The sequence below is a fragment of the Pomacea canaliculata genome, linkage group LG3 (genome assembly GCF_003073045.1).
Source record: "Pomacea canaliculata isolate SZHN2017 linkage group LG3, ASM307304v1, whole genome shotgun sequence".
NCBI classification, from domain to species: Eukaryota; Metazoa; Mollusca; class Gastropoda; order Architaenioglossa; family Ampullariidae; genus Pomacea; species Pomacea canaliculata.
In genome coordinates, this window is record NC_037592.1 from 19,853,759 (window position 1) to 19,868,874 (window position 15,116).

A 15,116-nucleotide genomic window follows, 5' to 3' on the forward strand; every position below is an offset into this window, starting at 1 on the left:
TATGAAGCAGAACAGTACTTGTAACCTATAATATTAATTACTATACAGATTTATTTACAATACTTTTCTGTCATATGCCCCTGAATGAATTGATAGGTTGACCATCAGTTTAACACCAAAAATTCTTTTCAGTCTGTTTTTGGTAAAAATACTCCCACATTTCTATCTTTGACCAATCTATGTGGTACATTATCATTTCATTTGCTTTTAAATACATAAGCTACTCTGAAAATTTACCAAACAGCATCCAAGAAAAACCATTTGGGAGGCAACACAACTGAGGTTTAGGGGGATAGTTCTACTGAGAAGCATGAACTTTTTCAGTCTTTCATTAAAGCGTTCTACATGAATTCGTGCCTTGGCTACCCTCCTTGTATCCATCTCCTGTTCTGCAGACAGGCTAGCTCGCTTACCTAGAAATGCAGGATTTTTATAGTAGCCGGTCTCGACAAAAGCAAATCCTACACTTTAAACCCTTTGTCCACAAGCAAAACATCTCCTTGTTCAATGTGTTGTAGAATGCCACATTTCTCAAATATATCAACAAAACATGCAGAACCATTAGGGATGACTGCAATCAGTCCTTTCATTGTGGTGTGGTGCTTGTAAGAGGAATACACATTGCCTTGCTGCCCATAATCCTGGGTGTCTGACAAAAGAATTGTGTGCAGTCTACAGAGTATCTGACATTTTTAAACTGTCTAAACACTCTTGGCAAAGATGTTTTATCTATATCCTTTGTTGGGAATATAGGGACATTCATAGACTTGAAGTGTAGGAACATAAACTGATAAAAATTTGCTCTCAAACGATTCAGATGTGTCAAACATGTAGGCAATCATTTTCAGTGAAAGTCCTTTTCGCAGCCTTAGAAGTGTGATGAACAGTTCCTCTTTTGGGGTAAAACGCCTGGATGGACCAGTTTTCTTCTCATTTGTCCCGTTGATAATGTGCAGGTTGGTCGCCACGTTGAACTGGAGCCTTCTTTTTACGTCCCTGTCGCTTTTGTTTCCTCTTCTGTAAGCGTCGCTAAATATTGGTTCGTCGTTCTCAGATGTTGGGCCTTTTCTACCACGAAAATGCAGAGAGCAGATATATGTGCTCCTGGTTATTTTCTCCACATTTTGGAAATCAGATCGCCCACATAAAAACTGCCAGCGCTTTGCTTTCTCAGTCTTGAACTTGCCTGTTGTCTTTCCCACTGCATGGGTCATTTTGTCACTGGTCTTACCAGGCTTTGGAAATGGAATAAAAAACGTCCCCTCCGGTAACAGCTCTGGATATCTGGAGTCCGATTTACATAAACCCCAACAGCAGTGCTTAGTTCCTCCTGTTTTCAGCATTGTTTCAGAGATTAATTTTAAAAATTTCGCTCTTTGTCAGTCGCCGTAGCGTAAACAGAAAGAACAACGTGCAGTGTTTGCCCGCAAAGCAATCCCATGATGCTCTGCTGCGTGACGTCACAATCTATTTTTAGTAACCCGAGAAAGCGCTAATACACGCACGTGCAATATTTTCACAATGGCGGTTTGTACTGATCGTCGGGGATTTCTCCACAGAGGCAGGGACAGGTGTCAACATAACTTTTGCAGGCACTGGTAAAAGGCCGAATGTAATCGTGCCCTAGAACAAAGGAAACCGGCTTCTTCCAATTAAAGTAAAGGGCAGCATATTTCCCATTCACGTACACACACCCATCTTGTGAGAACTCATGGGTCCCTTAAAGAAAATAGGAGGGACCCCTGTGAGAAACCGGTTTGGGACCTGGTGGGCTTTTGAAGAGAGACCCTTAAGGGACCCAGGTGAAAACTCTCACGTGTAACCCTGGAATCTACACCTACCACTACGCCTTTGAAGCCCGTAAAAAAATCTGCAGAATAGATACGCCACTGTCTTCAAAAGGTGCGAGAAGGTCTAGGATTGTACGCTGTCACTTCTTCAACGAAAGGTTGTTAGGGGTAGACCTGCACAAAACTGAGAAGCAGATGGATGAAATGAAGAGTGGACGATTAGACACCGACGATATACTTGCGAGGTCCTGTGTCTACAATATGTTATACCTATCTGTGACTTATCTACAGTATCGTTGCATGTCAAAACCCCTTAAGCTACAGTACAGCCATGGAAGTGTATTTATAAGTTCGTGGTCCAGCTGATTGTTACACCACAGAATATGAGAGTACAGTCTGTAGGCGACTAGCTATCCTGGTTCTTTCTCTTTTGTTTCTTGTAGTGCCTTTGGGCTTTCATCGTTTGGTGTCTGCTGACTTCTGATATTCTGTGCTTTTCGCTGCGTTTCGTCTGCCACTATTCTGCGCTATTTCCTGAGCCTGAGCCCCATTTTTGTCTTCTTTATTGTCTAACGGTCTCAAACGCCATATCTACACAATCTCGATTCCTGTGCTTTCGTTTGCTGATTTAAATCATTACTACCCTTCAGGTGTTCAACGCTTTCTGCTCTACATACGGTCCATTTTCCTCGTAACATTCTTCCCGTTGCTTTAGATTGAGGATATACGCAAGTCAACAAGCGCAGACTTGATTCTCATATTTCTTGTCTACGATCCAGCCTCCTGAATAATCTATTTTTTTTTTTAACTGCCAAGCAGTAGTAAGGTCAGAGTTCTGCTGAGGTAATAGAAACTGACATCACAAGAGTGACGTCAACCAGTATTGAAGCATGTAAGGAGGACGTTAAGAAAGAAGATGACGTTTTAAAGATAATATGTAAGCTTGATCAAAACAAAGAGGCTTGCTGTCGTCCTTTCTTGCACAGAATGCTACAAGTTATAGTATGCTCTTCCTCGCCTTCCGGACTGTGCAATCTATATTCTCCAGTGTGTTCGAAACAACGCAGCCCGTCTTATTTTCAGGAAGAATAAAACTGGTTCACCCCTCTCTTTACTGCACTTCAGTGGCTCTCAGTTTCTAAACGCATTTCACATAAATTCAACAAGTGTCTCAATGACTCTCATCACAGATGTGTATAGGTGGACTGCTGTCTGCCGAAACCAACCCTTAGCTTCTTGTGAAATCGCTGTTAGTCTCGACCATGAATATGACTAAACCGGAAGCTTTTTATACACCAGCCTCGGTTTAGTAGTTAAATCGTCTGCAAGCAGTCCAGTAATACAAGTTCGTGCTCTTCTCCCATCTACCTGTTTAATTCACCTTTATATCGCCACACCACCTCTTTTTCTCCACTCCTCAGGCTTTTAGTTCCTCGAAACAGAATTCTTACATTTAGTCTCCATTTCTTTTCTGCTGTTTGTCTTCTTACCTGGATGACCTATATGTATACTTCATATTAGCCAGAAGCCTTCTCTCTCTTCTTTCAAAATGTCGCTTAAAACTTTTCTCATAGTGTGTGTCTGTGCGTGTGTAGGCGTTTTTGCGCATGCGTTCACTTGCTCTTTATTGTGTACGTCGTGAATTACTGTAGCAAAAGTGTGCGCTGTATAAATACATCATCATCATCATTTCCCCAAAAAAGTCTTTATTAAAGGGAATAGCAGAGGATTTCAATAGGATTAAGCTGAGACAAACTTTCACTGGCAAAATTTACTAGATTGTTGATTTTTTTATTATCATTTTTACCTGTTATATCAACAATTGGCTTAGAAGTTTCTAATTAAAGTGTTGCATGTGGACACTTTAAAAAAATCATTAAATAAAATGAATTAAAAGTGATTAAAACAGATACACTACAACTTTCTGTTGAATTACTGACAAGTCGTGTTGCAAGCAAAATTTATCAAACATTAATATTTTTTCACAAATTCAGTCAACGAAGAATTCATTTAGTAGCTCTCGTTTTGTTTTACAGTTATCAGGTAAGTGCCGATCTAACAAATACACACCTAGTCAAAAACGATATCATGATTACAATTTAAAACGGCTTGACAATAAAAATATAAAGGAAGAACTGATTTGAGTAGACAAGTAACAATAATAGACGCGATAATATTAATAATCAATAATAATTCGGTCTTGATATAAAGAAATAACCACGAGAGAGGTATACTAAACCTAAACGACATTCATATTTATCAACGCATATCTCCATTAGTTTTAACAGATAATTGTCTAATGATACCTCTCCCACAGTTTTAATATCTATTTATCTAATGATATAGCGAACACATTCCCACACGCCTATATTCTCATCTTTTGTAACAAAATAAACGCTTAAATTTTCATTCGGTTAATTTCATGAATCTCATAGTTAGATATTTTTTATCTATCTGGGAAAAAGCAATCACTATTTGCGTTTGAACAATGTATGTCATCTTACAACTTTTAAAGAAAAAAGAAAAATTAATATTTTTCTTGTTATCGCTAAATAAAAAAGAAGTATAAAAACATTTTAGTTTTGGGCTGTCAGTTAGGGTGCACCTACTTCTGTATATGTGTCGCCGTGTTATTTAGCTTCTACTTTTATTGTTAAAGTTTTGTATATGCCCTCGCGCTCTCACATGCCACAGTTTGTGACTTTTCGGAGCTGTACATGAATACTTAGAACAGAGCTTTGAACTTTTTTATTTGTTCTGTTAATTATATCTTTTGTTTGTATGATCAACACGAGCATGTCCTTTTGTCCACTGAAAATCGGCTGGCTTTGTTGCTCGTCGCAGGTGATCGAATGATCGAGTGAATGATGTGTGTGTTGAGTGCGAGCACTTGTGGGTTGTTGTTATTGCAAAAGCCGTCTGGTCTCTCTTCTGTTGCCTGACGGGCAGAGTAAATATGATGCCTGACTTGATATCACTTGAACGTGAAGTAGTTCTCGAGTACCCAGCTTCCCACAGTCACTCTGACTGTCCCATCAGCAGGCGCGCGGGGCCAACAGAAGGTAACTGAAAGGTTATTCACACGCTCAGATCCAGAAAATCCTTTTGCCGTTCAGTCGTTCCTGTGATCTTTATGCGGAGACTCACACCTGTTATGTTTGACGATGTCATACTATACATGCGGGTGCTTGCAAATAAAGATCGGCTGTAAGATTTGTGTTTAAAACCTCCTAAACAAAGCCATTACTGGCAAAGAAAGCACATTTTGTGGTCATTTAGTCAAGCAAATAAACATATCTCAGGAATGCAGTAAAAAAACAAAAACAAAAAGCAAACAAATCAAAAAACAAAAAACAACTTGACATTTAATCAGGCCACAGTCTAGTCGTTTGGGAGGTACTGTTCCCAGTGATCTGCTGGATGGCGATAAAAAAGGTCGTATCCTGTGACATTGTGATCAAGTTGTGAAAGTTGTGTGAAGCATTGCTGACATTTTTTCATACACTGCTGTCATCTTGTAGGCAGTATTGTCCCAACATACATGCTGGTCTGGTTTCTTGTCTTTACTGTTGTTCAGCCGGAAAACCGGTTTGCGAGAATACAAAATTCACTGTACGACGCTGCTAAATGCAGTTAAAAATGCACAATTCAGATCAAATTGCATTTCATCATTTGAAGTAAGTGTTTATAAAGGAGAGGACGCTCAGTCAGCTACAGAGGTTTTCAGACATAGGAAGAAGAAAAGCTGCCGTTTAAGGGCCACGCACTCTTCTCGACGTACAGCGCCCTGTTAAAGGCCTTCGTCGGGGAACCGCAGGCCAGTCGTTGGCCGTCGCTGCTTAACTCCATTACGCCCACGTAGTTACGCTTTCCCAGCGAAGACGTGGTGGTAATGGTGTACGTACTGGACCGGTAGCACTTCATGGACGACATGCAAAACACCTCCCTGCAGCCCCGCCTGAAGTTGGCGTTGTAGTAGAGGTACAGTAACGGCTTGGACACACCCGTACCAATGAGCAGCCAGAAAGCCAAGATAAAGACAGTCCGATCCAGATAGTGAAGTGGCTGGAAAGAGTAGACTATCTGCAACAGGGGGAACACACACAGTGTCAAACATCCTTGTAATATGACGAACGTACACTTACCTTGCATACGCACGACGTATTACACCTATACAACACAACACTCGATGAGCCCCCTTCACATGACGATGAGGATGAAGAGATTTTAGGTGAATCGAATCGAAAAAGCACAAATTTTGAGGCATGTCACTGAGAGAGTCACAAAGAAGATGGCGGAGAAGACCGTTGTGTTTTCTCGCTCACTTGGCTATTTTTAGAGAAAACTCTTTTCTCTTATATATGACGGGATTTTTCGAAGCTAACCAGCACTCGGGTAGTGAATATATTTTACTACTTGGGAACTGATGAAAATGATTTGATATTGTATCGTCACCGAAAATGAGTAGCTGGTAAAAATTACAGACCTCTAAGACAATGGAAAGGAGGTGAAAAATCGAATACAAAATTCGACCACACATATATTACATAGCGAGGTAATTTTAAGTGTTAATCAGCAAGGGATTTACCACCAACAAATAATTTCCCAATGTCACAAACATAAAAGTATTGGAACAAAGGTGCAAATGTTGTTTAAAACAAAATCACAAGCTGGACGAGAAGACACTGCAGTGAGTAACATACAAAACCAGAGAGGAAAGACAGGAAGAGACTGAGGCGGTAATGAGAAAGAGATACTGGGAACAAATTTACGTGATTATGTGTACTTGACAAGCAAAAGAGGGTGACACCGGCACGCGAAGTATAAGAAAAAGCTCAGAAAGCAGGAGAAGAAATAGGCTGACAAGTGATAGTATTCTATGACACAGGACTACTGATGATTTGTACATGGTACTCAAGACACTAGCTACGTTGTTAACATGAGATATGTGAAAAAGAAGGGGAAGTCACTGACCTGCGCTATGTAGATGGGCGCCATCATGATGACACAGGACAAGGTGACTATCAGCAACATTTTTACAGCCTTTACTTTGGTGCGGGGCACTGGGTTGGCAGTGCGGTGAATAGTTCGCACTCCAGGTGCGCCTGTAGTCCATATATACCTGACCACCCGCGAGTAACCTACCCCTGTTATTAAGGTAGGCAACAGAAATTGGCACAGCACCAGCACAAGTCCATACGTCTTGCCGGACCACTCCCAGGCAGGCACGAACGTCGGGCACACGTACACTGTCTCCGCGTTCGGGTCGAAGGTGCTACCTGAGGTGGTGAGCGGGCTGGAGCTGAAAGTCACTGCTGAGGCCTGGGAAGATGTAGGCTGCAGGACCTGAAAGAAGTAGAAGCAGAAGGAGGAGAGGGAGGCGGCGGCCACCCAACAGCAGGCGATCATGCGCTTGGCCGTGCTCCGCGTCACCTTGAAGCTCAACGGATATATGATAGTGTAGAAGCGGTCAATGCAGATGGAGACGAGGACAAAGATGGCGGCCGCTGGGGCCGCGAACTGCACAAACCTGATGACTTTGCACAGAAACTGGCCTGTCAGCCATGACCCCGCGATGACCCGTGCCGTCACAAAAGGCAGGCAGATCACGGACAGACAAAGGTCGGACATGGCTAGCGATACGACAAAAAAGTTGGTGGTGGACTGGATCCGACGGCTGCGGTGGATGACCAGGCACACCAGCACGTTGCCCAGCAACGACAACAGCCACAGCACCCCCAGCGTTAGGGTCTCTGCAACCACCGCTGACGTGCGGGACTTGCCTAGCAACCCCGATACCAAGCCGTCTGTGTTGTGCTGCGGGTCATTGGTGCTGCTGCTGTTGTTGTTCATCGTGTTACATCGTCACGTGACTTGCGTCCTACGTCCGCCAGCCTTCGTGACAGAATTTGCCTGAGGAAAACAAGTCAACTTTCGTACAGTTATCATGATTTGTGTCTCTCAAAGATATACTTTTTCTCATTGTCTTCTGCTGACGGCACAAAGTATGGAAAGACGAGAAAAAAGGATGAAGACAAAAGAAAACAAGAACAAGATTGTAAACAAAGCGAGAACAAAAATAAGACCAAACATAAGAACATTCGGAAAAATAAAAAGCTATAAGCAGAACAAGAACTAGACTATAAACTGCTCAGTACAGTTCATATTATACCCAAGGTCCCTCTGACGCTGGACGAGGTCACGCAGTGTGCTTAATTGATTTTGCAGCTCTTGTACTTTTTTTCATTATCCTGGCCTTCGTTTGCAAATGGCTGACAAAATGGATGGGGTCCATATTTTCTCGCACGCTTGTGAATGCCTTTTTTCCCCACTGTATTTGGCTACCCTCTATGTCGATACTTCCGAATTTCCTGCTAAAATCTTACCTCAAGACTCCTCATTCCATGGGAAAAGTCAGCAGAAAAGAGATAGGAGGGAAGGATTTCAGGCTGAGGAAATTTGACCTTAACGACAGGTATAAATTTTTTCACTCTTTAATGTTTAGCTCATCCGCAACAAAGTCGATGAACTGGAGGTACATGTTAGCTCTCTGCGGGAGTTTAAAAAAGCGTTTCTCCTTCTTTTCACTGAGACTTGGTTGGGTGAGACCGGCAGTAACAATAGTTTATAATAATTATACCAGCGGGTTTGGCTACTCCATTCGTATGGGCAGATCCATTATCACCAAGAAATCTAACGGTGGAAGTGTGTTGTATGTAGTAACAAACGCTACTGCACATGGCCGCCGAGAGTCAGCACGAGCCCCGGGGTAGACGATCTCTCCGGCCCCCTTGTAATCGTAAATTATCTTCCCAGTATATAATAATATCCTTACAACTCGATTGCCAATATCTAATTGCCAATATGCCAATTTCATTTAGTAACGTAATATAGACTGCTAACACTAGGACAAATGCACTAGGATCTACATCACTACTTGAACAATAACATGTTTATACGTGAATGATAAGTAAATGAGGAAAACTAATGGTAAAGAATCAAATCTGTAGTATCCCGCTACTAGAGTGAGGAATGTTACGTCAGCCTTTCTTTAAAAGAAAAGGAAAAGAAGAAGGAAAAAATCCACTGACCAAGGGCGGGCCCCTTCACAGCCGCTGCCCCGGGTACACCTGACCCGGCTACTGCAACACCGTTGTGTACCACCGATATTGAACCACTCCTCTTTTTCCCTACGGAATCCCTTCAGCTGTTCTTGACCCTTGTATATGTATTCGTCCACGCATCAATTCCAAAGCCCAAGTTCACTTCATTGCCTACGTTACAAACCCGGATTTAAAAGCTATGAGCAACATGTGTAACATTTCGTTAATATGTTAACATGCTCATACTCCTAAGGAGTATTCTCTTCAGAAGAAGAACGAAACATGGACAGCATACGAGAGACAGGAAAACAAATAGCATAGGAGCTATAAAAGAATAAACAACCGAATAAAATCAAATACAGGAAACACAAAGAGGAGCCATATAACAAGAACAAGAGCTGAGAGTAACATGATATTGCAAAAGGACTAGCATTATGGGAAAGGTTGTCAATAATAATGAGAATTTATAAAGCACAATATCTCATCCAAAGGGAAACCTATTGCGCTGAACAAGATCACATAACAGTAACAAAGATGTAGAACAAGATCACAAAATAGTAACAAAGATGTAGAACAAGATCACAAAATAGTAACAAAGATGTAGAAGGAAGAACAACACGAGGACTCGCTGCGTTCCGGCAGTAAAGGGTGATCACTGTAGATGTAGCTTAACGACTCCAGAGAAGAATTAGGTTAGTGACATCAGGAGGATACTGGGAAGATATTGAGTAATCTTGAGAAAATGGAGAAATGTTATCACATGAAACTGTAAGAGGGTGATCATCACTTCAGCTTATTCAATGCAGCTCAAAGCCGCTGCCAAAGCGAGTGAAGATGGCGGGAATAGAAAGCAGCCAATAGGTCCAAACAGTTCGCACTTCAAACTAACATTAGATACATTATATACAGTCCTGTTGCAAACAAGAAGAGGAAGAAAAAGCAGCAGAAACACATGTAAACATGAAAGTCCAACAATTTTATCGAAATCGAAGCACGACCACAAAACATAAACAATATCAAGGAGAGCCTATCCCCTCAGCCTGTTAGGTGAAGGGACAGAACTCTCCAGATGCGAGACGATTCTGTGGATAATGGTCATATTTAAAGTTCCGATTGGGCTCTATCAGCAACTTAATTAAAAAAAGCTGTATGTTATCGGTGCGTAATTCAGCAACGACTAACAAAGATGTGTGTACATAAATTCTCGTTATCTAAACATCTTGCCTGGTCCTAATTTGTTTCCTGACCAGAAACACGTACAAAAGCGGGCGATCTTATTTATTATTTAATCTGAGTTGACAGCTACCACTGCGAACGAAGTTTAATACTATTTATAGAAAAACAAGCGCAGTAGCTCATGGCTACGTCCTGTGTCGTGAAAAATAAAGATTCTATATGTTTTTATACGTTCTCACCTCCTTGATGCACAGTGTCTCCCTTCTTTCTCTTTCAACACATATAATTATGAAGTTGTATGCACTATGTACTTATACAGGTTGCGCAGTTGAGAGTGAGAGATAGCAAGCGAGAGGAGCGGTAGAGAACGTACTGATGTATGCAAAGAAGAAAGAAAAAATATGGAAAGGGTATAGACAGGGATAGAGTGACTAACAGAGTGACAGACATACAAAGTCATAACATGGATCATGCTTTTTTATCAGTAGATATATGTTAGGAATTATGTCATTTATCGACAGAAGAAGAAAATCTTCGTTACAACCCCCCCCCCCCTCCTGCTTCAACATAATTTTTAGGCTTAGACGTAAAGGAAACCGGAAGGTAGGTGCACTCATTTACCTCCCTCTGCAGGCAATAGATCCTGCTCTTTCATGGTCCTCGTGGCAAAGATGCGTTGTCAGTGTCAACAAGTTGTTTTCTGTCTGAGTAATAGGATTAGTTTCATGAGGTTAGTCTCCAACCCCATCGACTTAGTCCGACGGCTGTGGTAACAACTCCTAGGGTCTTCATCGTCCCACTGCTGTAGAAAACAGCCCGCTCTCTTTTTGCTCAGCTATAAAACCATAGTCTATCGCTATAAATAGATAACGATAATTATCACAGAAACATCGGGATGTAACACTTGTTTTGGTCTTTCCCGCCGTAGGAGACAAAAGAGTTATTTTTGCATTGCGCTGCCACTGAAAATATTTCCTGGATGTAATCTGCAGCCATTTCTCCAGCTGAAGCACATTCGATGTTGCGGCTATGCTGACAGCTGCAGATGTGGATACGTTGGCAAATGAAGTTACAGATAAGCTGACCGATGCTGATGATGTGGATACTTTTGAAGATGCTGACGTAGATATGTTGGCAGATGATTTTATGGATAAGTTGACCTATTCTGATGGGGATATGTTGGTAAATGAAGTTATGGATACGTTGGCAGACGATGATTCTAATTTGTCGTTTTATTAGGGGTTGGAGAAGACACTGGCAGGTAGACAGTCCTTTAAGCACCGTGATGTGTTGAATACGAAGTGACCACCTTGAACGTGATCAGCAACATATTGCACAAATTCTCATTCATAAACTTTTAGGAAGTTCCCGGTATATGTTGCCCACAACGCTGTGACCTGACATCGGCAGGTAGAGGGTGTATAGCGTACCTTGTTTCTACTGTAGGTGACAGGTGCACGCTGGCCACTGATCCATGTCACAGAGAGCTGCGGACGCCTGAAGGCCACGTTCCACCCACATTGAATGAGCTCAGCAGCCCTGCTCGATGTCTGCGACTGACGTGTCAGGCGCTGCTAGAAATCGCGTTGTCATGGCAAAGCTAGGCTTATTGACTGCGCGAGCCCTCACGCGAAACCCGCACGCGCGCAGGCAGCTAGGAGAAGCAGCTGGCGTGCGCGCGGAGGCAAAAATAACGAGTGCACCAAGGAATCACAACTTCCAGCATCAGTTGTTAGGCTGCTGTTGTAGTTGTTGATGTGGACTGGCCTGATGCTGGTGTCGTGGTTGTGGCTTGTGTTTGACCCATGTCCGTTCCTCCGCGTGGGCTTGTCTCTCCTTCCTCGTGCAGCGTCTATCTTCTTTCTCTTTACCATTATCTTTTTCTCGCCCTCATTAATTCTCCTCTTGTTGAGGATGACGATGCACAGCGAACTGGAAGAGAATCAAGAAATATATCAAAGCTCTTTGCTGTATCTGAACAATGTTTGGGCTACAAAACAAACTTATCGACACAAAGATCTGAGAAGTCATGCTTTAACTGTAACTATGGCCTGTAAGATAATGCGTGTCTCTGCAGCACGCGGTGAAACTATTTCCGCTTAATTAGCTCCTGTGCCGTCAAACGAATGCAAAACTGCTACAAACCCGCTGCCGCTACCGCTGCCAGAGATCGCCTGTCGCACCGGTACGCTGCACCCAACAGACATGGAGGTTGTCGCCGGATGCACGCTCGCAACCGCTCAAGCAGCCGGCACAAACACACACCCACTCGCTCGGCCAACGACGGCGCGCGACGTTCCAGCCGAACCACAGAAGAGCCCAGACCACACAAAACCCACAAAAACAAAATGAACGGTCCAAAACAACAAATGTTATTACACACATGAAATAATACTAATAAAAACCTCTCACACACATGCACACCCACACTTAAAAGAGAGAAGGAAAAAATCTGCCTTGTGCACAGGCAAGAGACAAAGATAAAATAAAAATAAGAAAAGAAAAACTAAAGGGGAGGGAGACACAGGGGGACACAACACCCGTAAGAGCTGCATGGTAGCTCTGGGGGCGAAGTTCCATCGCGCCGGCCTTTTCTGCGTCACTAAACCGTTGACCTCCCGAGAGCTGGCCGGTCGTCAGGCGAGCTCCGCGCGTGCGAGCTGTCACCCGTTTCACCGCAGCACGGCTCGGTCCACATTTGCATGCGCGGCCTTGACACTCCGACCCTCGATCGGGGAACGCCTAGGAAAATCCACGGGTGCGCATGCACAAACCAACTAAAATTGCTACGTTTCTAACTCTAAGCTTTATTGTTATCCAGGTGTGAAAGGTCATTAAGTTATTTGCCGTCTTGTGCATATTTATTTCACGGGAATTAAACACATAACTATTAGGGATAGACGAAGGAACATCCAAATTTTTCTTCGCCTCCCATTTCAATTACACTACCGTCCTCATAAAACAATTAAAACGCACAATGTAAATGTGTTCAAAACAACATTGTTTTAAAAAAATCTTAGGATTTAAATGTATTAAACAAAAAATAGTGTTTAAGGCACGTTCCTTATAGCCTTAGTCTGAATCAAGAAACGATAAACTTACTACAAACTTCCTATGGCTATGTACGTGTCTCTGGCTTACACCAACCACAAACTATTAATATCCCTGGACTGCTTGCAGACTATTTTTTTTTTTTTTTCAGTCAACTAGTAGAACGAGGCTACTTAGGCTCCAACGCTTCAGGTTAAGCCTACCGTGGTTTAGCGAATAACTTCAATGACTAAGTCAGCAAAGTCTGCAAGAGTAACAACATGAAAGGTAGGTTTATACTGCTGCATGGTAGAATGCAACTGTGCAAATGTCAAATCTTTCAGTGTAAATTTTTTTTCTCTTCCGAGGGCAGGTATATCGGCAGAGCATGACAAGTGGCGAGCGGCTCTCATTCATGCTATAGGCCGTTCCGACAAAAGTTTCAAGCCATTCAGAGCCAAGATTTATTCAAGGCACTTTGAAGAATAATGCATTTAAAAAGGTACTGAACTTGTTGGCTCACTTATTAACTTCTTACTCTTCTCTGTCCTATACATGTTTTAGTTTGCAACTATAAAGGCTTAGACAATTTTCAAATGGCCGAAGATATGCCCAGAAAAAAAGCTAATTTAGTTATTAATAATCGCGTCATTCATTAAATTACTTGAGAAGTGTATTGATTAAATATTCTTCTTATTGTTTTAAAAAGATCGTTGTATAGGAATAGACCAAGATCAACATCAGTGCTTTTAGTTCACGTACCCCTTCGCCGACACATAGATGATTTAAGATGTTTTGTTATGCTGTAAACCAGTATCAGACTTTTTAAATCAAGAATAATAAATAAAAGGGGATTTTATATAAAAGCGAGAGAGCAAAGGGAAGCATTTATGCGAACACTTCAGTGATTGTATATCTCCGTGTTTATGTGCGTTTCATATTATTATTATTTCGTAAGAAAGATGTCAGACTAGTGAAGCAAATACATTTGTTTTCGAAATAGGCACAAGTTTGGCGTGTAAAAAAAACAAAACAATGCACTTAAGGTAATTATATTGTTGACATCAAAAGTCTCGTTAAATTCCATCTTCGCGATGCTCTTCCGGCAGTAAGGTCTTCTGGTTTGCCGAGACTGACCGCGGAGAACTTAGCAAGAGGCCAAGAGTGAGTCTCGGCAGAAAGACATCATTCCACCTATATATATCTACGTCCATGCACAACCGCATGTGACCGCAGATTGGTCAGCACATAGGAAGCCTATTATACATGCTGTCCGCTCAGATTTACGGTTTCATTGTATCCATTCCAGACAACACCGAAGCTAGTACCACATCTGACTGTAGAGATCGAAACTTTAAGAAGACTCACGACACACCATGTATTTATGGACTGATGTCTGTATGCCGAGACTCACTCTTGGCCTCTTGCGAAGTGATCTGCTATTAGTCTCGGCAGCCGTAAGAATGTGAATAAACCGGAAGCTATGTCGTTTCCTGCCTCTTTTTAGTATTTAATCTGAAATGTGAAAAAACCGGAAGTTTTGTGGTTCGCAGCCTCGTTCTAGCAGTTAAGTGAGGGGGGGGGGGGAAAAAATCGTCTGCCACTTGTCCAGGGATATTAGTTCGTGGACACACTAACACATGTTACCAGTCTACCAGGGACTCCCTGAGATAACAAACCCGCAGACATGTATAAAGATTCCGTGATGAAGGCCCTTTTCCCTCTTTGTAAATTGTCGTGAGCCACACTAAATGTGTACACTAGCTTCCTTTGTACCAACGGGCGTTTATGATGAAGGAGTGTATTTGCGTGGGTGGCAGAGGAAAGTCACTAAGGTGCTGACGTCATTACAGGATGATCAGGATCCAAGTGCCCTTGTCTCACCCTTAAAGGAAAAGGAAATTATGTTTATTTGTAATGCGTGCTTTTGATGTCTTACACTATCCCCACATTGTTGCACGTATGACTCAGGTACCAAATAAATAAAGATAAAATCTGAAAATCGAGAAGCTCCGCT

The 15,116-nt window shown here is 42.2% G+C and overlaps 1 protein-coding gene across 2 annotated transcripts; it reads right to left on the reverse strand.

The window, feature by feature from the left end:
* Nucleotides 1-1,395: 1,395 nt before the first annotated feature.
* On the reverse strand, nucleotides 1,396-12,755 carry LOC112560493 (probable G-protein coupled receptor 19). 2 transcript variants are annotated; one of them, XM_025232392.1, is made up of 4 exons: nucleotides 12,215-12,755; nucleotides 11,500-12,001; nucleotides 6,765-7,703; nucleotides 1,396-5,873 (listed from the first exon to the last, which is right to left on the reverse strand). In XM_025232392.1, exons 3-4 carry the CDS (start codon nucleotides 7,641-7,643, stop codon nucleotides 5,514-5,516), a joined length of 1,239 nt encoding a protein of 412 aa, XP_025088177.1. In that variant the 5' UTR covers nucleotides 7,644-7,703; nucleotides 11,500-12,001; nucleotides 12,215-12,755; the 3' UTR covers nucleotides 1,396-5,513. The 2 variants fall into 2 exon arrangements, with proteins under 2 accessions (XP_025088177.1, XP_025088176.1); XM_025232391.1 differs by having other exon boundaries at nucleotides 10,691-12,001.
* Nucleotides 12,756-15,116: the final 2,361 nt, after the last annotated feature.

Bases quoted from the DNA above. Each gene is read 5' to 3' on its own strand.
- LOC112560493 (XM_025232392.1), bottom strand. From the start codon at position 7,643: ATGAACAACAACAGCAGCAGCACCAATGACCCGCAGCACAACACAGAC. The intron at 5,874-6,764 runs GTCAGTGACTTC...CCCCTGTTGCAG, and splicing joins CGCCCATCTACATAGCGCAG to ATAGTCTACTCTTTCCAGCC.